A 24,581-nucleotide genomic window follows, 5' to 3' on the forward strand; every position below is an offset into this window, starting at 1 on the left:
ATTATACTTTTCAGTTCTAGGGTACATGTGCACAACATGCAGGTTTTTTACATATGTATACATGTGCCATGTTGGTGTGCTGCACCCATTAACTAGTCATTTACATTAGGTATATCTCCTAATGCTATCCCTCCGCTTTTCCACCTCCCCACAACAGGCCCCGGTGTGTGATGTTCCCCACCCTGTGTCCAAGCGTTCTCATTGTTCAATTCCCACCTCTGACTGTGAGCATGCAGTGTTTGGTTTTCTGTTCTTGAGATAGTTTGCTGAGAATGATGGTTTCTAGCTGCATCCATGTCCCTACAAAGGACATGAACTCATCCTTTTTTATGGTTGCATAGTATTCCAGGGTGTATATGCGCCACATTTTCTTAATCCAGTCTGTCACTGATGGACATTTGGGTTGGTTCCAAGTCTCTGCTATTGTGAATAGCACTATACCTTTCTACTGGATTTCTCTGCAGCAGCCTGATGCTGTTCCTCAGCCTGCCCCTTCCTGATGGACTGGGGCCAGAGGTAGATTCTGCCTCCTCTGAAATCTATTTGCTGTTTCAGTAGTAGCACACTCTGGCTAGGAAAGCAGTTTCAGTCCCCGACTACCTTGACTCATGTCCCCGTTACTCTAATCACCAGCTGGGTGACCTCAGGCATGTTTTTTAACCTCTGAGTCTCAGTGTCCTTGTCTAGGATAGAGGATAATAATACAATACCTACCTCATGGGTTTGCTGGGAGGGTTGGGGGGCACAATGTACAAAAGGAGCACACAATAATATGCGTGACCCCCAATTGCACTCAATATGTATGGTCCATACCAATATATACTGTTGATCTGTTGGCTACTCAGGTTTCCCATTTGTATACCCAACATTGCACTATTTGATACGTTATCTCTAGGTCTTTAAACACACACATACAAACACACACACCCTCCACACACACACTGCTCATTTCTTCCATCCACAGAGCTTACAATTAACACCTCATTATGCCATATGTTCATGTCCTCTGTAATCCATATGGGTCTCAGGAAGAGACGTTAATTACATAATTCTGATCAGCTTGTTAGGCAGCCAAATTAGTCTGTGTAAAATATTTTACCCATCAAAATATGACCCCCCTCCCCCAACTTCCCTCTTAGTAAGTATTGTCCAGTTTGTTCCCACTTACCTGCTCAAGTTAAAAGCCTCAAATCACACTTGATCCTTGATACTTTTCCTGGCCTTCTCTAGTGTGAATGTACTTCTGCATTCCAAAAGTAAGTATCATAGGTCCTATCTCCAAAATATATCTTGAATCCATCTACCATGTCATCTCTACTGTCATCACTTTGGCTAAACGCTCTCCCCTGGGCCACAATAACAGCTTCTGATCAGTCTCCTTGCTCTCACTCTTGCAGGCAGAATGACTTAAAAATAAATGTCAATTCATGTCTCTCCCTCTGTATTTGTTTTCTATTTGCTGCTGTAACAAACTGCCACAAATCTAGCAGCTCAACACAACACAATGTATCCCCTTACAGTTCTGCAGGACTGGAGCCTGACATGGGTCTCACTGGGCTAACATCAGGGTATCAGCAGGGCTGTGTTCCTCCTGCAAGCTCCAGGGAAGAACCCACTGCCTTGCCTTTTCCAGCTTCTAGAAGCCCTGCACACTCCATGACTCAAGGCCTGCCCCCTTCATCTTCGAAGCCAGCAACATGGCATCTCTCTGGCCCCATTTCCCTTATATCTCCTTCTCTGACTCTGTTTCCTGCCTCCCTCTCCCACTTTTAAGGAAATGATGAACTGAGATCTGATCAGTGAGAAGAAGCCAGTGAAGAAAAGAGCTGTCCAGGCAGAGGCAAAAGTTCTCTGGCAGATGGATTTTAAGGCCCACTTGTGATTATACTGGGCTCACGTGGATAATCCAGGAAAATCTCCTTACTTTTAGGACAGTTGGTTGGGGACCTTAATCCCATCTGCAACCTTACTTTCCCTATGCCATGTAACCTAACCTGTTGGCAAGTTCCAGGGATTTGGATGTGGACATCTTTCGGGAGGAGGAGGAAGAGACATTATTCTACCAACAATGCCTTGCTTTAAAACTTCACAGTGGCTTTCCCCTACACTGGAATAAAATCCCTCTCCCACCAATGTCTAGAAGGCTGATATGATCTGTGACCTCCCTGCCCCATGCCTAACTTCTTGGATATTGCCCCACCTCTCTCAAGATGTTACAGTCATATTGGTATTCTCTCTGTTTCTAGAATACTGAAAGCTCAGTCCACTAGAATACATTTGCCTCTGCCTGGGAGGCTCTTTCCCTTGCTAGATCCTTCTCTGATTAGGTCTCAGTCTAAGCAGTGTCTCTTTGATGCCCTCATGTGAGTACCAACCCCCTCCATCCACATTCCCAGTCTCTATGACATCAGCCTGGTTCATATCCTTCGAAGCACTTATCACTGCCTGACATCACCGTACTTACTGACTTTTTAACTTACTTCTTATCTGTCTCTCACCTCTGGAGTGTAAGTTGCATGAGGTCAGGCACCTTCCCCATCTTTGCTCTACTCTATCTCCAGGACCTAGAACATGGCCTGACACATAGCAGGTGCTCAATTAACTATTGTAGAATAAATTCTTACTACTGAGAGGCTACCTTCAGGCCATGATGTTGTAGGTAGTAGACCTGCATGGTGATCTCATTGAGGTTAAATATAATTTATGAGTTGGTGCTACTGAAATGAGTCAGGATGCCGAAAATGCAGTTTCTAAGACATGGTCATGTAACAGAATAGAGATTCTTCCAACTGAATCTGCTGCTGATACCACAGGATTAATGGCCTCAACCATCTTTTGCATCAACTATGCAAAAGAAAGTCTTGCCTTTTTGCTACTTGTTTGTCTGGATGCCCTCTACTGCAGTCAAGGCAAGATTCAGACAGCTTTCTCCAGGCTGAGTTGATGCAGATGAACATTTACTATAAGGCAAAGCTAGTTTGTCCATGGTTGGTTTGGTGAATCTCACTAGAAATTCAAATCCAATAAATAAACTGGGTATAGGCCATCAAACTTTTCTCAAAACTAATAGTTTTAAACCAAAGCTTTTCTTTTTTTTTTTTTTTTTTTTGAGACGGAGTCTTGCTCTGTCGCCCAGGCTGGAGTGCAGTGGCTGGATCTCAGCTCACTGCAAGCTCCGCCTCCCGGGTTCATGCCATTCTCCTGCCTCAGCCTCCGGAGTACCTGGGACTACAGGGCCCGCCACCTTGCCCGGCTAGTTTTTTTTTTTGTATTTTTTTAGTAGAGACGGGGTTTCACCGGGTTAGCCAGGATGCTCTCGATCTCCTGACCTCGTGATCCGCCCGTCTCAGCCTCCTAAAGTGCTGGGATTACAGGCTTGAGCCACCGCGCCCGGCCTAAACCAAAGCTTTTAATTGTAATGCAAAAAAAAAGCACAATTTCCTTTATAAATTCAATATGAAGGCATTAAAAACGCATACCAAAAACTAACCTCATTTTGGTTTAAGATTTTCCGGTATTCTGTGCTCCGTGCAAGAATGGTGACTCGAATTTTTCCATCCTGTAATCAAAATGAAATAGTAAAATAACACTGTATATGCCTGGGTAGATGAATGAACATCTGAACCTAAAATGTGATTTTCACCAAGAGATGAAACTCAACCAGGATACATTAATAGAACTATTCTTTTTCAGCCTGATTCCTTCACCACTCTCAGGGAATAAAAACGTGTCCACTTCAACCACCGAAGGCAAAAACCAGTTCATTACATTATGTGTTTGGTTGGGTGGGTGAATTTTTTGGCAGGGGTTGTGTAAGTTAAATGAATATTTGCGGAGGTGAGGGAGATATAGCCAATGAAGGGGGAAAGGAGGGCACGAGGAAGCACATTCTTGCAATATCCCTTAGTTTCTCTTTTACAGGTTTTTGACATCTGGTTTCCGATGACTCCAGGTCAGAAAATGTTTTTGGGTTTTGTTTTGGGACAGCATCTTGCTCTGTCACCCAGGCAGAAGTGCAGTGGCATGGTCTTGGCTCCCTGCAGCCTCTGCCTCCTGGGTTCAAGCAATTCTCGTGCCCCAGTCTCCTGAGAAGCTGGGACTACAGGCACGTGCCACCACGTCCAGCTAATTTTTGTATTTTTTGCAGAGATGGGGTTTCGCCATGTTGGCCAGGCTGGTCTTGAAATCCTGGACTCAAGTGATCCACCTGCCTTGGCCTCCCCAGAAAATGTTAACACGAAAACATGGTCTCCTGATTATTTCTGTTTCTGAAAAGGTGGTATCAACTTTTATTAGGGAAGAAAACTCAAGCCCATCTCAGAATCCATTACCTTGGGTCCTTCTTGTGTGATGTTTAGTCTGTGTAGCACATGCTGGGAAAATGCCCTGAATAGTCCAGTATTTTGACAGCCAGATATCTAAAATAAAAACACTGGTTGATATTACAATGAATACTTCTGTATTATAATTTAAAATACTGTCAAGTTATGTATAAATGTTATAATGTCTGTAAATATGAATGCTAATGGTAGACAGCATGCTTACCAGAGGAGTATTATAGAACAGCCCATACCTCATGCGGGGGAGTAATGAAAAAACAGCTTCTTTAAAACATACCTAAGAACAAAGATACATTAAAAGATAAGAGGATGTAATTTGCACCCTTCACACCAAAATAGCATGTATAATTTTGAAAAACTGATTTCAATTAATCTCCATTTTGCATTAAGATTGTTTGAATAGCACGCTATTTCATTCAAAGAGAATAGAATTCATATTTTTGGAAAGATTATAGAAAAAAGTTTTCAAAGGCTGCATGATTAACAACACTGAGGATTCTAATTATAATAAAAGAAATTCAGAATTCAGAAATCAGTGGTAATGGCTAATAGGAACTCATAATAAATGTTTATTTTATGAGTGAGTCATCTGCACTCAAGAGATATTCACAAACATTTCAGGAAAATTTCCAGTACCCTTTTGGAATCATAAGTTTTCAAATGTATAATGTCATAATCAGTAAATGCATTCCATGTGTCGGAGAATAGGTCACCATATCCGTAAGAACTCTGAAAGTAGAAACAAAACAAGGTTTTAGGGCAATGAAAGGATACAACATGAATTTTCAAAGATGCAACAAAATACCTGAATTTGCTTGTGTTAAAAACTAACAATCCTACACAAAATCCGTATGAGCAAAATGGATCTTCATCTTGGGCCAGAGCAAATGCCTAATTTCATCAAATATCATCAGAAATAACTATCACAATTATACTCTTAGCCATTAACAGTGTTTCATTTTTCTACCTAAACTTCTTTTATTCTCACGTCTTTCAAGTTGTAGTTCAGGGTTTTTTCCTGTGAACATCTTATCCAAATTACAGATGCACACCACACACACATATGCCACCGTTTGTACACACTCTGTTATGCTCAGTGTGCAAAAACCATCAGGGTGAATGAAAAATACTTTAGAAAAAAATTTCAGAGCAAGAAAATGGGTTCAAAGTTTTAACATTGGCTGGGTGCAGTGGCTCACAGCTGTAATCCCAGCACTTTGGGAGGCTGAGGCAGGCAGATCACCTGAGGTCAGGAGTTCAAGACCAGCCTGACCAATATGATGAAACCCTGTCTCGACTAAAACTACAAAAATTAGCTGGGCTTGGTGGCATGTGCCTGTAATCCCAGCTACTCGGGAGGCTGAGACAGAAGAATCACTTGAACCCGGGAGGCAGGGGTTGCAGTGAGCCGAGATCATGCCATTGCACTCCAGCCTGAGCAACAAGAATGAAACTCAGTCTCAAAAAAAGAAAAAAAGAAAGTTTTAACATTAAAAATAAAGGCTGGTCACAGTGGCTCATGCCTGTAATTCCAGCACTTTGGGAGGCAAAGGTGGGAGGATCACTTGAGCCTTGAAGTTTAAGGCTGCAGTGAGCTATGATCATGCCATATACTCCAGCTTGGGCAACAGAGCAAGACCTTGTCTCTAATAAAATTAAAAATATATATATAATATATGTAATTCTATGAAATATTCCCCCACCCATTGACTAGTGAATAAAAAGTGGTAATTTCCGATTAATATTAATGGTGTCAATAACAACTTTATATAATAATAATAGCATCCTACACACTTCCTGTGTTCCAGGCACTGTTTTGGGCACTTGACATTATTAATATACATTAAGCCACCCACAAGCCTAATGAGTAGATAATATCATTTTCCCTATTTTGCAGATGAGGAAACTGAGACACAATTTTAAGTCATTTGCCTACACTGCAAAGCAGCTGAGTTATAGAGCTGGGATTCAACCTAGCCTTTGCTGCCAGCTCCATCTGACAGTTGCCTCTCAGTGGGAATTAGTTCTTTCTAGTATAATTACATGGTTTTTTGGTTTTTTGTTTTGCTTTGTTTTTGTTTTGAGATGGAGTCTCACCCTGTCGCCCAGGCTAGAGTGCGATGTCATGATCTGGGCTCACTGCAACCTCTGCCTCCCAAGTTCAAGCAATTCTCCTGCCCCAGTCTCCCGAGTAGCTGGGATTACAGGCGCACGCCACCACATCCAGCTAATTTTTGTATTTTTTGATAGAGACAGGGTTTCACCATATTGGCCAGGCTGGTCTCAAACTCCTGAGCTCAAGTGATCTGCCCACCTCGGCCTCCTAAAGTGCTAGAATTAAAGAAACCACACCCAGCCTCATTTCTCTTTTGAAAAGTAGTTAATTACGAGCTCCATTAGCTAAGAAGAAGATCAATTAATTTTTAAATGGTTTCACTTAGATTGAAAAATTCAGCCAACAGAAATCAGAAATATGCATTGTAGCATTACATTCAAGCTCTATAGTTATACATTATGTTCATGTCTTTTTATCTTTATAGCATTTTCTCAGATTTTGAAAATTGTATGTTGCACATACTGCAGTTATTTCAAAGTTACTGAGATCTGTTAGACGTGAAAATTTAAAAAAAAAAAAAAAAAAGGCTTCTTTCCATGTTCCTCCAATGCCATTCTAATAAAGGCCCTTCTCAACACCATCTAAAATGAAATGTCCCTGTTCTGGCTCAATAATAAATAAAGGGCAATTAAAAGAAGTGATTCTGGATGGTTTCCTGAGATAAAATACTCCAGATAAAATAAGATACGTTTGAAAGGAAATTTTAATAATAAAATACTATAATCCTGACCGATCCTTCCTCAGGGAAGTCATACATTATTTAATAAGAACCACTTCCAGAAGCTTCTTTTCCATGTTTCCCAAGTCCAAATTATCTACCATGAGGGAAGGAGGGGCTTCTTCCTACACTCATGTTGAAGAATATTTGGATAGTCTTCAAGATGACACAAAATTTCCTTTAGTGTGTCTCAAATTTAAACATGCACATAATCTATGACTTAGAAATTCCACTTACAGGAATCTGTCCTACAGAAATGCTAGGATGAGGATGTGAAGATATAGGTATATTGAAAGGATGTATGTGTTTACAGTAACATTTCAGTAAATATCAAAGAACTGGAAACAAAACCAAATGTGATGGGGGGGCGGTGGAGTGGGAAATGAATACATGCACTGATGCATGCATCCAACTTCCAAAACATCCATTAAACAGAATACCACATAACACCTAAAGCAAGGATAGCCCTAAAGGTATTGACTTAAAGAGACATTCCAGAGATAATACTAAGGTGGCAATATGAGACAGAGAGTGTATTTTCCACAAGAATATAAACATATTGGCCAGGCATGGTGACTCATGGCTGTAATCCCAGTGCTTTGGGAGGCTGAGGTGGGAGGATCACTTGAGGCCAGGAGTTCAAGACTGTATTAGTCAGTTTTCACGCTGCTGATAAAGACATACCTGAGACTGGGAAGAAAAAAAGTTTAATTGGACTTACAGTTCCACATGGCTGGGGAGGCCTCAGAACCATGGCGGGAGGTGAAAGACACTTCTTACATGGCAGCGGCAAGAGAAAATGAGGAAGAAGCAAAAGCGGAAAACCCTGATAAACCCATCAGATCTCATGAGACTTATTCACTATCACGAGAATAGCATGGGAAAGACTAGCCCTCATGATTCAATTACCTCCCCCCGGGTCCCTCCCATAACATGTGGGAATTCTGGGAGATACAATTCAAGTTGAGATTTGGTGGGGACATAGCCAAACCATATCATTCTGCCCCAGGCCCCTCTAAATCTCATGTCCTTACATTTCAAAACAAACCATGCCTTCCCAACAGTCCCCCAAAGTCTTAACTCATTTCAGCATTAACCCAAAAGTCCAGAGTCCAAGGTCTCATCTGAGACAAGGCAAGTCCCTTCTACCTATGAGTCTGTAAAACCAAAAGAAGGCTAGTTACTTCCTAGATATGATGAGGGTATAGATATTGGGTAAACATAGCCGTTCCAAATGGGAGAAATTGGCCAAAACAAAAGGGTTACAGGGCTCATGCAAGTCCGAAATCCAGCATGGCAGTCAAACTTTAAAACTCCAAAATGATCTCCTTTGACTCCAGCTCTCACATCCAGGTTATGCTGAAACATGAGGTGGGTTCCCACAGTCTTGGGCAGCTCTGCCCCTGTGGTTTTGCAGGGTATAGCCTCTATTCCAGCTGCTTTCACGGGCTGGCGTTGAGTATCTGCAGCTTTTCCGGGTGCACAGTTCAAGCTGTCAGTGGATCTACCATTCTGGGGTCTGGAGAATGGTGGCCCTCTTCTCACAGCTCCACTAGGCAGCACCCCACTAAGGACTCTGTGTGGAGGCTCCAACCCCACATTTCCCTTCCACACTGCCTTAGCAGAGGTTCTCCATGAGGGCCCCACCCCTGCAGCAAACTTCTGCCTGGGCATCTAGGTATTTCCATACATCTTCTGAAATCTAGGTGGAGGTTCCCAAACCTCAATTCTTGACTTCTGTGCACCACAGGCTCAACACCACATGAAAGCTGCCAAAGCTTGGGGCTTCCACCCTCTGAAGCCACAGCCCAAGCTGTACATTGGCCCCTTTCAGTCATGGCTGGAGCGGCTAGGACACAGGGCACCAAGTCTCTAGGCTGCACACAGCATGGGGACCCTAGGCCCAGCCCATGAAACCACTTTTTCCTCCTAGGCCTCCAGGCCTGTGATGGGAGCAGCTGCCATGAAGGTTTCTGACGTGGCTTGAAGACATTTTCCCCATGGTCTTGGGAATTAACATTAGGCTCCTTGCTATTTATGCAAATTTCTGCAGGCGACTTGAAATTCTCCCCAGAAAACAGGTTTTTATTTTCTATTGCACAGTCAGGCTGCAAATTTTCTGAACTTTTATGCTCCGTTTCCCTTTTGAAACTGAGTGTCTTTAACAGCACCCAAATCACCTTTTGAATAGTTGTCTGCTTAGAAATTTCTTCTGCCAAATACCCTAAATCATCTCTCTCAAGTTTAAAGTTCCACAAATCTCTAGGGCAGGCGCAAAATACCACCACTCTCTTTGCTAAAACGTAACAAGAGTCACCTTTGCTCCAGTTCCCAACAGGTTCCTCATCTCCATCTGAGACCAACTCAGCCTGGATTTTATTGTCCATTTCACTATCAGCATTTTGGACAAAGCTATTCAACAAGTCTCCAGGATGTTGCAAACTTTCCCACATTTTCCCGTCTTCTTCTGGGCCCTTCAAACTGTTCCAATTGCTGCCTGTTACCCAGTTCCAAAGTCACCTCCACATTTTCGGGTATCTTTTCAGCAACACCCCACTCTACTGGTACCAGTTTACCGCATTTGTCCGTTTTCAGTCTGCTGATAAAGATATACCCAAGACTGGGAAGAAAAAGAGGTTTAATTGGACTTACAGTTCCACATGGCTGGGGAGGCCTCAGAATCATGGTGGGAGGTAAAAGGCACTTCTTACATGGTGGCGGCAAGGGAAAATGAGGAAGAAGCAAAAGCGGAAAACCCTGATAAACCCATCAGATCTCATGAGACTTATTCACTATCACAGGAATAGCACCAGAAAGACCAGCCCTCATGATTCAATTACCTCCCCCGGGTCCCTCCCACAACATGTGGGAATTCTAGGAGATAAAATTCAAGCTGAGATTTGGTGGGGACACAGCCAAACTATATCAAGGACCAATCTGGGTACCATAACAAGATCTTATCTCTACAGAAAATAAATTCAAAAATTAGCCAGATGTCAAATCAGAAGACAGTATTATATATACACACACCCATGTATATATGTTATGACAATATATAAATTGTCATAACACATATATAACATATTTATGGAAAAGAACAGCCAGGGATGGTGGCATGCACGTATAGTCCTAGCTACTTGGGAGTCTGAGGCAGGAAGATCACCTGAGCCCAGGAGAGCAAGGCTGCAGTGAGCTAGGATCATATTCCTGGACTTTAGCCTGGGTGACATATTTGCACTTATTAAAATAAACAGAGTCCTGCAAGGGACTCACATACAACTGCAGTTACCCTTGGGGGAACAGGGAATTGGAGAGGAAGAAGGAGACTTCTTAAAAAACTTTGCATACTTCTGTGTTGTTTGAACTCATTATAAACAGGTATTACTTTCATAATTAAAAAAGTAATCACGGCTGGACATGGTGGCTCACATCTGTAATCCCAGCCCTTTGGGAGGCCGAGGCAGGCAGATCACCTACGGTCAGGAGTTCAAAACCAGCCTGGTCAACATAGTGAAACCCTATCTCTACTGAAAATATAAAAATTAGCCAGGCGTGGTGGCACACACTGTAATCCCAGCTACTAGGGAGGCTGAGGCAGGAGAATCACTTGAACCTGGGAGGCGAAGTTTGCAGTGAGCCAAGATTGCAACACTGCACTTCAACCTGGGTAACAAGGCAAGACTCTGTCTCAAAAACAAAAAAAAGTAATCATAAAGCTATACTACTTCTCAGCACAAGCAAATGTGGAAAGCCTACAGTAATTTCTCCTTTTATTCATTCTACTTGATAAGAGCAACCCTGCTGTGCCCAGAGAGGCAACTGAAGATGGGTCCCTTTATGCATGTTTGCAGGTTGGTGGCCTTGCCCATCCCACTGAGGATGCCACATGCTGAAGGAAGTAAACTGCAGAGCTTTTCAAGGAGGAGAGGGAAGGCCCCATAGGCTTCCTTGTGGGGACAGTTTGGAAAATATCACCAAGATGTGAACTGCAGTAACAGCTACCTCCCTGCTCTTCCCTGGGCAAACTGCTCGTCCAAAACCATCAGGACTCTGGCAACACTATCCACTGTGAAGGATTCATGTCATAGTCAGCCTGCAGGTCATAGTGCTGCTTAATTTAAGGCCTTACCAACAAAAGGGAAACAGCAGCCACACAAACCCTTACTTAGTGCCATCCCCATCCAACCTACCATCTTCTGTGGGCCTGATTTCTGGAGCAATCTGGCAGAGCTGCCTGTCCTGAGAACCTGGCTTAGTAAATGGCAAAGACTTCTTTGACCAAGAATGCAGGTTTAAAATGGATGCACAGGGAGTGGTAAAGGAGGGGGGGTAACACCGAGCAGCCACCCTACTGGGCTACCCCCATCCTGCCTATCTGTGCCAGAGCGGAGGTCAGACTGCCCTCATGTCTCATGCTCAGCAGACTGAATAACCTGGAGTCTTCATGGTGGCCGTGCATCCTACTCCAGTAGCCACAGAGAAGGGGAGGGTTGTAGAAGCTGGCTCACTGTAACAGTCCATTTGAGGAAGATGTGGAAAAGCATGCAACAGGTACAAGGAAGCTTCTGGAAGGCATCTGATAAATTTCTGTCAACTTAGTTTGGCAACTTAGGTACAGTCCTCTTCAGAGGACTTTAAGAAGACGACACAGCGCTGTGGTGTCCAAGCACAGGTCTGGGGTCAGGCTGCCTGGATGGAAACCTTGGTTCTGCCCTCACTGACTGCATTATCTTACAACACTCACCTGCCGCTCAGGCCTCGGCCTCTTGTCTGTAAAATAAGCTAATGAAAACTCAAGTCCATGGGGGGTCATGAGCAGGAAATGAAGTAACATAATTTATGTTAATTACAAAATTTAAAAATAATTTTGTTTAAAAAGGGCAAAACAACCATGAGTTAATAATTTAGGGCTTGTAATGGCTGCTGAGTGTGGCCTGACTTCACTGATACAAAAAGAAGAAAAGAAAGGGACTGTTGTTCCCTTTGCTCACAAAATATTTCCAAGAAATGAAACTGTGGTGGCAGCAAAACTGAAATACAAAAGGGAAACGTAAATGTATATAGATGGAAAATAAAAGAAAGTATTAACATACCAAGAATTATAGTCTCATCAGACTTCAAAATCTAACTCAAAGTCTAGGGAGCAGTTTTCCTGAAAACCTTTTTACACAGCTCTACTACAAGCCTCTTATCAGTGAAAAAAGGGTCAGCAAAACTCTCTCTCCTTCTGCATGAGAATTTGACCTCCTGTTAACTAGCTAACTCAGCTCTCTGGAAATGGCGATGGCTTGTGTCAACCGTGCGCCTAGGCAGCATTGCTGCTGATCTAAACAGACAGATGCTTGATGGGTAAATTGCATCTGGACTGGGAAAGCCATGTTCCAGCTTTCCTGAGTACACTGACTCCTGAAACCAGGCATGTCTCTTTCAGGGATCCTGGGGACTTTGCCAATGCAGTTGTGTCAGGAGATGTTGGGCTCTACAGGATATGAGGCTCTTAAGCCAAGGCATCGCCTGTGCCTGCCCCAGGCGAATCTTGTCTCCTTGCACCTGAGCTGTGCTGTGTGAACTGCTAGCACTCCCTCTGGAAGAAACACCTGAGGATGCCCTGCCAGCAAGCTGTGGTTCCCCTGCAATGTCATCCTGAATAGACTCACATCAAGAGCCGAGCATATGAATGTCGTGAGTCAGAATGTTGAGTGGAACCTTATATGACCCCTTGGTAGGTGTTCCAACTTCCCAGTATAGGCAACCTCTCTCATGTACACTACAAACCATTTATTCTCCTTATTGTAATTGTCACAGTTAACATTCAGAGCACAAGTACTGTGTACCAGGCATTGCGACTGTTCATTCACTATTTGGTTCATTCTCAAAGTGACACCTAGGTAAGTGTCATTATCTCACTATCTCATTTCAGAGCTGAAGATTCTGGGGCACATCTTGGGGTTTCCTTAGCAGGTGGAGGGGCCAGATATGGGAAGAAGCAGGGAAAAGGCAGGCAAAGAGAGAGAAGGAAAAAAGATTGCACTAAAAACAAATAAATAGCAGGTGTCACTCAATGCATGTATTTATGTGCATGCCTAAGAACTGCCCTATACAGTGAGCTGAAACTCACAGTATAATTCAGCACAAAGGACATAGTAATGGGGAAGCTGCTATTAAGCAAAGGCAGACAGTAAATGCAAAAGGTCAAACAGTAAACAGAGGCAAGCACTTCCAACATAGGTTATACAGGTTGAGTGAACGACAGCCTTTTTTTTTTTTTTTTTTGAGACAGAGTCTTGCTCTGTCACGCAGGTTGCAGTGCAGTGGCATGATCTTGGCTCAATGCAACCTCCACCTCCAAGGTTCAAGTGATTCTCCGACCACAGCCTCCTGAGTAGTTGGGACGACATGTGTGTGCCACCACATCTGGCTAATTTTTATATTTTCAGTAGAAACAAGATTTCACCATATTGGCCAGGCTAGTCTCAAACTCCTGGCCCCAAGTGATCCACCTGCCTCGGCCTCCCAAGGTGCTGTGATTACAGGTGTGAGCCATCACACCCAGCTGAAAGGCAGTCTTTCATATGTGTGTCCCAGAGGAAGACTGAGCCAAAGTCACTAAATCTCTGGCCTTGGGAGCTCCAGCCATCCAGAAAGGGAAAGAAACCTTCCCCACTGCCTCATTCTAAAATTCAAAGACCGAAGGTACACACATATGTACCTATCTGCCTATATGTATATGCACATGTCAACACATATATGTACAGATACATTCGCATCCATCCACATATGCGCGGGAGTGTATACTGAAAAGTATGTGTCTGAAAATTCTGTTTCACAACATCAGAGTCACACACTGATACAAGGGAAAGACAGTACCGAAGCAGAGAGCACATTCATACTTACAGTGTCCCACATCACGATGTACACGTCAGTACTGAATGAGTTATTAACGTGCTGAGTAAGATAAAGATTGACGAAATCACAGAAGTGGTGATACATGTTAACACCTAGTGTTGGAAAATGAAACTACATTAATTAACACCAAAGAGTACATGATCAAGCAAGTTTTATTCTATCCCATCTATTTACGGTTTAAGAGAATTTTAGTTGAAATAAATGGGGGAAAAATAACTGCTTTGTTTTTCCAAACATGAAATGATCTAGATACATAGGTAGTCCTCAATTTACAGCCTGATTGGGTTTCAAAAGTCACTCTAAAATTGGTTATTTAAAATCAGGAATGCATTTCCCCATATATTCCAAGTAACAAGTGATCATTAAGTTTCCAGAAAAAAACAAGGTAGGTCTATTTAACTCAAAACCGAGTTGAACTACAGGGCCAGGAAGACAACTCATTCTTTCTTCTGACTTTATTTATTTATTTTTATCAGGGGTAGGGTCATGCTATGGTGGCATGTGCCACCATGCCTAGCTTGATCGTTTATTTTTTAAAGTCAATTAAGGGGCCAGGCGCAGTGGCTCACACTTGTAATCACAGCACTTTGGGAGGCTGAGGCAGGTCAATCACTTGAGGTCAGGAGTTCAAGAACAGCCTGGCCAACATGGTGAAATCTCGTCTCTACTAAAAATACAAAAATTAGGCAGGCGTGGTGGTGCCTGCCTGTAATCCCAGCCACTAAGGAGGCTGAGGCAAGAGAATTTGCTTGAACCTGGGAGGCGGAGGTTGCAGTGAACCAAGATCACACCACTGTACTCCAGCCTGAGCGACAGAGTGAGACCGCATCTCAAAAAAAAAAAAAAAAAGAAAGAAAAAGAAAAAAAAAAGCAATTAAGCAACATCTGTTCATCATGGAAGTATTGGCAATGATGGCAACTAATATTTTGGTAATTTTCATTCCTGTCTCTTTTTTCCCTATTTAATTATTATATATATCATTCCGGGAAAACCATTAACCAACTATCATATAAAAGAGGTGAATGTCTTGTGTTCTGATTGAAAGAGAAGGCATTCTGGAGTAAGAAGCTGAATTCCAGCACAGCCATGCATGTGCAACATTCTTAGATGAGTTCATCAAGTCCCTAAGCTTTAGCTTCTCTATAGAAATGGGAAATAGTTACCTAAGTGCCAGCTTTATTATGAGAAACCCAAAGATAATACATCTTAAAGTACCCATCCCAGTGCCAGGCACATAGGAAGAACTGAATGAAGACTAGCTGGATCCCACTAGGTCAGATAGAGTGGAGAGGGCTGTGGGTGCCACTATTTGTAAGTTCACATTCCACTCATTAAAAAGAAACAGAACGTGCACCCTCTCCACTTAGGTATGCAGGACCCAATATTCATCCTGGAAATGTACAAATCTAAATGGGATGAAATGCCAAGAACTGACACTTAGAGCATGCATTTTAAAGGTGGGAAAATGTTAAGTAAAAAAAAAACAGGGAGTCTCAAAAGCAGAAATCATAAAATATTCTGACTTCATTCCCACAGTGAATAATAACATTGTGTGCCAGAAATAATAGTATAAAAATACTCTGTTTTTTTCAGCCTGGTTATCTTAGATGATTGTTTGGAAGGGCTAATTTTTTCATCCAGAAAAAAACCTGGCAAAGAATGTATTTTCAAATTAACAAGAAAAATAAAGTTCTATCAGAATCCATCCTCTTTTCCCAAGTTAGCCATAGAGCACACACAAGCTCTTTCACATAACGTTTAGTGAGTTCCTAACAGTTACTGAGGAATGCAGCAGGCACCAATCAGTGCTTGGGGCTGCAAGAATTTATAAACAGAGAAGAAAACATAAGCTCCATCCTTGAGGAATGTGCCCCCTAATGAGTCTTGATCTGTAGAATTCTCATTTTCCTAAGGTACAAGTTAACATGAAAAGGAAAACTGAACCAGGCACAGTTACTCACACCTGTAATCCCAGAACTTTGGGAGGCCAAGGCAGGAGAATCACTTAAGCCTAGGAGTTCAAGACCAGCCTGAGCAACCTAGTGAGATCCCGTCTCTAAAAAAATATTTTAAAAATTAGCCAGGCATGGTGGTGCATGGCTGTGGTCCCAGCTACTTGGGAGGCCAAGGTGGGAGGATCACTTGAGCCCAGGAGGTTGAGGCTGCAGTGAGCTGTGATCATGCCACTGTACTCCAGCCTGGGCAATAGAGCAAGACTCTGTCTCTAAAGAAAGAAAAGCAAAATTGGAAGACAGCATAATTTAGAAGAAAAAAAGTAGAGTTATGAATATAGGAAAGAAATGGGACATGTCTACTCTAGCCTATTATTCTCACTTTATATACTTTATTGTATAAGTATCTGCATAAATTTAATAGCTCACACATATTTGCCACTTTTACAGGCAGTTCAGTGTTTTCTTTGCCCCTTTTTAATCTTCATATTTTAAAAACGAGTCAAAACCTGGAACATAGCATTTTTACTTGCTCTTAGTTCAAAAATCTAAACTTGTCTGATTTCTGAATTTAATACTTTGTAATATAAGAATTATGACTTCAGAAGGCAGAGCACATTAAAACTATGATCAATAAATTATAGTAATTCTGAAATATGTGTGACAGAGGCTCTCTATATTTCACTGTAAACCCAACCTCTCATGAATTTTGATATGATCTAGCACAGTAATCCCTGTCTCTCATAATGAGAGAGACAATATAGTACAATCTGTGTTTCTCCTCTCCAGTGTAACTAGTTCACAAAGTTAAAGCTCTACTTGCAAGCTGAGAAAGAGGCTATAAGTATAAATGATAAAATAATTTTAATCTTATTTCAAGAATAAATTACACTGGTAACTTCCAGAAGAATTTTAAGTTCACTTTAGTCATGGAAATTACATAGAAGGTTTGCTAGCACAGGTCATGGACACTTCTTTCCCACCCATACTATACACATGGCTTTTAATATTTTTTTAAATTTATTTTTTATTTTTAAGATGGAGTCTTGCTCTGTCGCCAGGCTGGAGTGCAGTGGCGCGATCTTGGCTTACTGCAACCTCCACCTCCTGGGTTCAAGTGTTTCCCCTGCTTCAACCTCCTGAGTGGCTGGGACTACAGGCGCCCACCACCACACCCAGCTAATTTTTTGTATTTTTTTAGTAGAGATGGGGTTTCACCATGTTGGCCAGGATGGTCTTGATATCCTGACCTCATGATCTGCCTGCCTGTGCCTCCCAAAGTGCTGGGATTACAGGCGTGAGCCACCGCGCCCAGTCCGGCTTTTGATTTTAAACATCTTTTAATGAAAGACCATCTAAATCAAGTGATTAGAGAAATGAGATGAGGTAAATTTAGTCACAAAAGCATAAATATGCCTTCATCTCTCATTCTTTGATTTTGGTTAAGTCCTTTGATACAAATGTGAAGGTTTCTTCTAAAATGCCAAACGTGTAAAATAATGGGAAGTTCAAACTAGTTCAACTACTACTTCAGAGAAGAAAGCAAAAAAACAAATCTACTGTTTGTCATACTGCCTCCAAAAAATTCATAGAGAATTACTGCATCCAAAAAAAGGAATAATGTCTCATTAACAAATACACAAATAACAGACAAATTAACTTCTCACCTGCATCTAATTTCATGAAATATGTTGGTTTTTCAATGACAATGTCACATTTAGCATCTTCTATAGGTGTGAAGTTGAGCTGAGTATAGCTTTGTAGCTCAGCAAACCTGAAATTATGAATTGGGATATGACTTTAAACTGATTCTCCCAAACTTCCTATTACAACATTGTAACTTAGGATCTGTTCATTAGGCAGATTTTACCTCTAGTTGGTAGAGACACTCCTATGGACACCTGTAACTTCTAAAACTTACTGACATTTATATAGGTTGATATCAATTTTAATGTTAAGACAAAGAACACGCCAGGTGCAGTGGCTCACGCCTGTAATCCCAGCACTTTGGAAGGCAGAGGCAGTCCAATCACGAGGTCAGGAGATCAAGACCATCCTGGCCAACATGGTGAAACCCCATCTCTACTAAAAATACAAAAATTAGCTGGGCATAGTGGTGAGAGCCTGTAGTCCCAGCTACTCAGGAGGCTGAAGCAGGAGAATCGCTTGAACACGGGAAGCGGAGCTTGTAGTGAGCCGAGACTGCGCCACTGCACTCCAGCCTGGGCAAGAGAGCAAGACTCCATCTCAAAAAAAAAAAAAATGACAAGGAACAAAAATTATTTTAAAATTCAGTCTTATGTGCAAGATAGTTAGACTGGGAACTTACCACACAAAGAAGATATTTATATATTGGGTTGTCTAAATAACCTACCAGTAGAAGGAGAAGACTCAAAAGATTTCCCAACGAGGCTCAAAAAGAACAATGAGCCAGAGGAACCTTGACAGACTTCTTGGATTCTGAGAGACAGCATTCCAAGAATCACCCAGTGCCTCAGAAAGACAGCAGAGACAGCTAAGCGTCCCAGAAGAAAGGAAGTTTATCTCTTGGAAAACATCTTTGGAAGCCACACAGCACAAATTTCTTCCAAACAAAAGAAGACAATCCCAAGCATGGATCGTCTGTACCTCTTCCTTAAGATCATACCTCATGTAAAACAAATATCAAATAGATCCTTTTAAAACACAATGCCAACAAAGTGTGGTGGTTTCAAACATAGGTCTACAAACTCTTTAATACCTCTCCCTTCAAGAGGAAGAAGTTAATTCCCTCCCTTTAAGAGTGGGCTGGACTTAGTGACTCACTCCTAACAGGCAGAATACAGCAGACCTGATGGTAGGACACTTCTGGGATTCAGTTATACAAGTACTGTGGCTTCCATCTCAGAGCATGTACTCCCTCAGACCATGTGCTCCTGGGAAAGCCAGGAGCCACGCTGTGAGCAGCAGTAGGGAGAGGCCCATATGATCAACACTGAAGTCCCTGGCCAAGAGGAGACAAGGCTTACAACAACAACCTAAGTGAGTTTAGCAGCAGATTCCCCAGGCCCAGGTTGAGTCTAGAGATGGCTACAGCCCTGGCCAACTCAGCCAAGCTGCTCCCAAACCCTGACCCTCAGAAGTATTGTGAGATAATAAATGTCTGTATTTTAAGCTGCTAAATTTTAGAGTGATTTGTTATACACAATAGGTAATAAATACAAATATACCCTAGGGTACACTTTGGAATAACCTGTCACACAGCAATAAGTAACTAATACAATTAAGCCCTGTGCAACTACCATGTGGAATCAAATATCAAAAAGTACCAGGAATCAAAAAGCCCACTTGATTATAGAAACTACCTCTTGTAAAAGTCTGCTAAGTGACTTGAGAGACTGCATTGCAGACTGCAAAATGCCAGATAAATGTGTGGTAGATTATTATTCTGAATGATCTGCAGCCAAGCAGTGAGGTCTCCTTAAGGGGAAAAAAAAAAAAAAAAAGTTTGCTCAGCATGGTTTTTTTTTTTTTTTTTTGAGACAGGGTCTTGGTCCATCACCCAGGCTGGAGTGCAGTGATACAATCATAGCTCACTGCAGCCTCAACCTCCTGAGCTCAAGCAAACCTCCCAGCTCAGCCTCCCAAGTAGCTAGGATTATAGTGGCGTGCCACCTCACCCAGCTAATTATTTTTTATTTTTTATTTTTTAGAGATGAGTTCTCATCCTGTTGCCCAGGCTGGTCTTGAACTCCTGGCCTCAAGTAATACTCCTGCCTTGGCCTCCCAAAGTGCTGCAATTATAGGCATGAGCTGCCATTCCTGGCCTTGGCATGGACGTTTGACCTTGAAAATTAACATTATGTAAGTAACCTATGTGACTATACAGGAGTAGCAGGAGAGTTTCTTTGGGATGATGGAACGATTCTGCATCCTGATTATGGTGGTCCCCACCCCCACCTCCCCCTCCCCCTTCCTCTACCGCTCCCTACCTACACACCCGCACCTACACACATGATAAAATTTTAATGAGTGCAGGTAATTGCTGGTGAAACCTGCACAAGTTAATACTACTGTACCAATGTCAATTTCATTGTTGTGATCATTGTGCCACGGTTATATGAGATATTATCATTAGAGGAAGCTCAGGGAATTAGACAATGTACAAGTTCTGCTTGTACTATGATATGGTTTGGCTGTGTCTCCACCCAAATCTCATCTTGAATTGTAGTTCCCATCATGGGAGGGACCCAGTGGGAGATAACTGAGTCATGGGGGTGGGTTTTTCCTGTGCTGTTCTCAAGATCTGATGGTTTTATAAACGGCATTTCCCTCTGCACACACTCTCTTGCCTGCTGCCATTTAAGACATGCCTTTGTTCCTCCTTTGCCTTCTACCATGACTATGAGGCCTCCCCAGCCATGTGGAACTGTCAGTCCATTAAACCTCTTTCCTTTAAAAATTACTCAGTCTTGAGTATATCCTTATAGTAGCTTGAGAACGGACTAATACATACTATTTTTAAACTTCTATGAGTCTAAAATTATTTTAAAATAAAAATTTTTTAAATTCAAAAAGCTGGCCAATGATGTTAACAGTCAGAATAGCATTTACCTTTGGAGAGGGGGTTGGGGGTAGAGCCTGGAAGGGAGCCTGAGGTGCGCACGATGTTCTATTTTTGGACCTGGGTAAAAGTTACATGGGTGGGTTCACTTTTTCACAATCCAAACTGTACCTTTTTCTGTATGCTTGTTACATATTTTAATATATGTGTATTGTTTTTTAAATGTGTTCCCCAAAAGACATTTTTATTTTTTAGAGATGAGGTCTCATCATGTTGCCCAGGCTGGCCTTGAACTCCTGGGCTCAAGGAATACTTCTACCTTGGCCTCCCAAAGTGCTGCAATTATAGGCATGAGCCACCATTCCTGGCCTTGGCATGGACGTTTGACCTTAAAAATTAACATTATGTAAGTAACCTATGTGACTTTGTAAGTGAATAAGACTCAGCAATTGTGAGTTAATAAAAATGGATTTTTGAGCTGATTTTTTTCTTTCATTAGCAAACAGTAAGTACTATATCTACTATTATAAACACATATTTAATTCAGATGCAGTTGAGGGATTCACTCGGTTTCTGTCACTTCCCAGAAGCTCATGCCAAATTATGTACAAATGAAGTAACGTTTTCCATTTGAGAGTCCCCATTAATATCTTCAAGTGCCAAAAATAACGGCAAATATTTCTGAAACAGATATGTTAAAAATACCTTACCATGACTGCAAAGGGCTTTTGCGCTGACCTTCAGACATCAATGTACGGATGTCAAGTTGACAGTGCCCTCCAATTTCACCACTCTGGAAAAAGTCCTCCTTAAATCTGGTGTATAACAAAACATTAAGGAGAGTTCAGAAAATTTCTTCACGACCCAAGCACGTGGGTTGTAACTAAAGAGGGTTACCAACTTCCAAACTCAATTTTTTAAAAGAATTCAACTATTTATAATAGAAAATTTCAAGTGTATATAAAAGTAACAGAATCATATCAGGACCTAATGTATCTACAATCCAACTTTGCGATGCGATCTGAGTCATCCATCCCCCATCCATTCCCCAACCCCTCTGCCATATCATCAAAAACAAATTCAAGAAATATCCCTTCAGCCAGGCCTGGTGGCTCACACCTATAATCCCAGCACTTTGGGAGGCTGAGGTGGGGGGATCACCTGAGCTCAGGAGTTTTAGACCAGCCTGGGCGATGCTGGGAGACCCCATCTCTTCAAAAATTAAAAAACTAGCCAAGCTTGGTGGTGCACTTCTCTAGTCCCAGCTACTTGAGAGGCTCAAGTGGGAGGATCACTTGGGTTTGGGAGGTCACAGCTGCAGTGAGCCATGATTACACCGCTGCACTTCAGCCTGGGCAACAGAGCAAGACCCTGTCTCAAAAAAAAAAAAAAAAAAAATCCCTGGATCTGAAAATATTTCACAATTTATATTAGATGTTAACATTAACCACTTAAGTACCTGTCATGATTTCTCTTGATGTTTCTTAAATCAAGGTAGAGATTCGTTGCTCTGCAGTACTGAAGATAACGGGAACACATCAGACTTGAGTCACTCTGAAGGTTGTGCAAAAGAAAAAAGTAACCGTAAGTATTAACACAGCAAAGACTCACCCAGACTTGCTGGACATGTTGACAGCATGGATACCCTCACGTTCGAACCACACGACGTGACAAGGAAAGCTCTCCAAAGACTGCATCTGCTGAAGGATATTTTCTCCTTCCCAGCTGACCCTGGCCAAGCACACTTTTGCCAGTTTCCCACTTTTAAGGTACTATGGAGAACTCCCAAACAATCTGTCACTTCAAATTTTAAAACCAAGAGCTATAGAGGTGGCTCAGTTCAGTCCCCTTTAAAAGAAAAGAAAGCACCCAGAAACAGTACTACTACCCCCACAGCTATGTGAAAAAGCAGCTTTCAAAAGCAAGCCAAAAGAAACAAGGAAAAATGCACACGTAAGAGACATTAAAAGCGGGGAGGGAAGTTTGCCAGTTTTAATAAGAGGTACTTTCTGCAAACCGTAAAGCTTGTGGGAGCCTCTATCTCAACAGCAACATCAGGGCAATATTTTCTAAATAATTGAAGAAAGGAATTGAAGAGTCAGCTACCAGAGTCTGATTCTATTTCAACCAATCTGGGTTGTGCTGAGAGCTTCAAAAACTTTTATCTGCTCTGGGTTTTATTTATCGATTTAAATGTCATTTTAATTGTTTTTCCCATAACTCCCAATGAACACAAAGCCTTAATCTTGACCTGCATGGCGTTTTGGAGTCTGTAGTTGGTAAAAGATTGCAATGGACTGAATGTTTGTGTCTCTGCCAAATTCATATGTTGAAATTCTAACCCCCAATGTGATGATATTGTTTTGAAGCCACCCAGTCTATGGTATTTTGTTATAACAGCCCAAACAACTAAGACAAGGATCATACTCTGCTAGCACAAAGCAAATCAAGGTAAATCTTAGCCAAAAGAACATTCTACAAGCCATCTTGAAAGAGGCGTGCAAGATAGGGGTTGTCATTCTTCTCTTGCCTTTTCCACGTGAACAGCTAGACTTGAGCCAAGTGTGCAAGACAGAACAGAACTCTGTTAAAGATACCCTGCAGCCGTGCAGTTTAATGGCATGCCTCACATCCTCAGGCCTCATTCTCCTTGCTAGAATGCTCAAAGCTCTATGACGTGACACCCCCCAATAGCTCTACAAAGCATATAATCAGTTTTTGAATGTGAGTAAATTAAAAAATTTTTTAGGTCCCCAGTGTGGTTGGAGATTGGAGATTGGAGACCCCTAAGATGTCAGAGACTCAGGGTTCAGGATCATTGAATTAAAGAATAGTGTACCTTAATCGTAAGTGCTTACAACTTCATCAACCTTTAAAAAATAATGCTGAGCCCTTTGCTGGGAATCAGGCCCTGCTGCACTGAGCATTTTTATCTGCAGAACCTCATTTCTTCCTTACCATATACTACATAATGGGCATGGCTTTAAGGCAGAGGAAATTGAAACAAGGAAAGCCTAAGTACCTTGTCCAAGACTCAGGATCTGAGTTGTAGTTGAGAGCCTGCTCTTGTATTTACTACTCCAAACCACCTCTGGACAACGTGTTTATCTGATCCACTGAGGTACAATATGGTATGGTTGAAAGTAAACTGGAAAAAACCTGCATTTTAATCCTAGATGTACAATTAATTCTAAAGGGCAGCTGTGCAGTCTTGGAGAAGTTGCTTAACTCCTCTGAGGATCCTGTTTTGCACACTGATAAAGTGGCATCAGTAGTATCTGCTATAACGCTTATGAGCATCAAACCAGATAACATACATAAAAGCTTTCTGCAAACTGTAAAGCTCTGGGCAAACACAGAGCGGTATGGTGGTATTATATCATCTGTCCCAAACTATCTGAGAATAAATTTGTAAAGATGCAATTTATCAACTTCTCTTCTTTAACATATGTTTGGGGGAAAGATTCTAAACCTAAAAATCTTTCGACTGTCTTAAAATATGACTATCTGATAAACGTGGGATAAAGAGGACAGGGTTTCCAAAGGAAAGAGAACAACCTATTTAGGAAAGTTACATAAAATTCTAAGCCAATAACTAAGTGAGAGTGAGGAATTCCTTTCATAGTGCCGTCTATCTTATTTTTACATTACAACCTAAATGATAAATATTAAAAATCAATAATCAATAAATAATAAAAATAAAACAGCTTGGTTGGACACAGTGGCTCATGCCTGTAATCCCAGCACTTTGGGAGGCTAAGGTGGGCGGATCCATTGAGGTCAGGAGTTCGAGATCAGCCTGGCAACATGGCAAAACCCTGTCTTTACTAAAAATACAAAAATCAGCTGGGAGGGGTGGCACACGCCTGTAATCCCCGCTACTCGGGAGGCTGAAGCAGGAGAATCCCTTGAACTCGGGAGGCAGAGGTTGCAGTGAGCCAGGATTGTGCCACTGCACTCCAGCCTGGGCAACAGAGAGAGACTCCGTCTCAAAAATAAATAAAA

At 41.9% G+C, this 24,581-nt stretch overlaps 1 protein-coding gene across 1 annotated transcript in view; it reads right to left on the reverse strand.

Moving 5' to 3' along the window:
- The window catches only part of EOGT (EGF domain-specific O-linked N-acetylglucosamine (GlcNAc) transferase), a 38,047-nt gene that overhangs the window by 7,781 nt on the left and 5,685 nt on the right, over positions 1 to 24,581 (reverse strand). The window contains exons 6-13 of the mRNA XM_011970921.1: positions 22,036 to 22,130; positions 21,287 to 21,391; positions 17,701 to 17,807; positions 14,069 to 14,172; positions 4,977 to 5,069; positions 4,546 to 4,617; positions 4,332 to 4,418; positions 3,491 to 3,559 (exon numbers count right to left, since the gene is read on the reverse strand). Coding sequence (XP_011826311.1) covers positions 3,491 to 3,559; positions 4,332 to 4,418; positions 4,546 to 4,617; positions 4,977 to 5,069; positions 14,069 to 14,172; positions 17,701 to 17,807; positions 21,287 to 21,391; positions 22,036 to 22,130 — 732 coding nt within the window. The remainder of the gene's footprint in view (positions 1 to 3,490; positions 3,560 to 4,331; positions 4,419 to 4,545; positions 4,618 to 4,976; positions 5,070 to 14,068; positions 14,173 to 17,700; positions 17,808 to 21,286; positions 21,392 to 22,035; positions 22,131 to 24,581) is intronic.

The sequence above is a fragment of the Mandrillus leucophaeus genome, unplaced genomic scaffold (genome assembly GCF_000951045.1).
Source record: "Mandrillus leucophaeus isolate KB7577 unplaced genomic scaffold, Mleu.le_1.0 Scaffold121, whole genome shotgun sequence".
NCBI lineage: Eukaryota > Metazoa > Chordata > Mammalia > Primates > Cercopithecidae > Mandrillus > Mandrillus leucophaeus.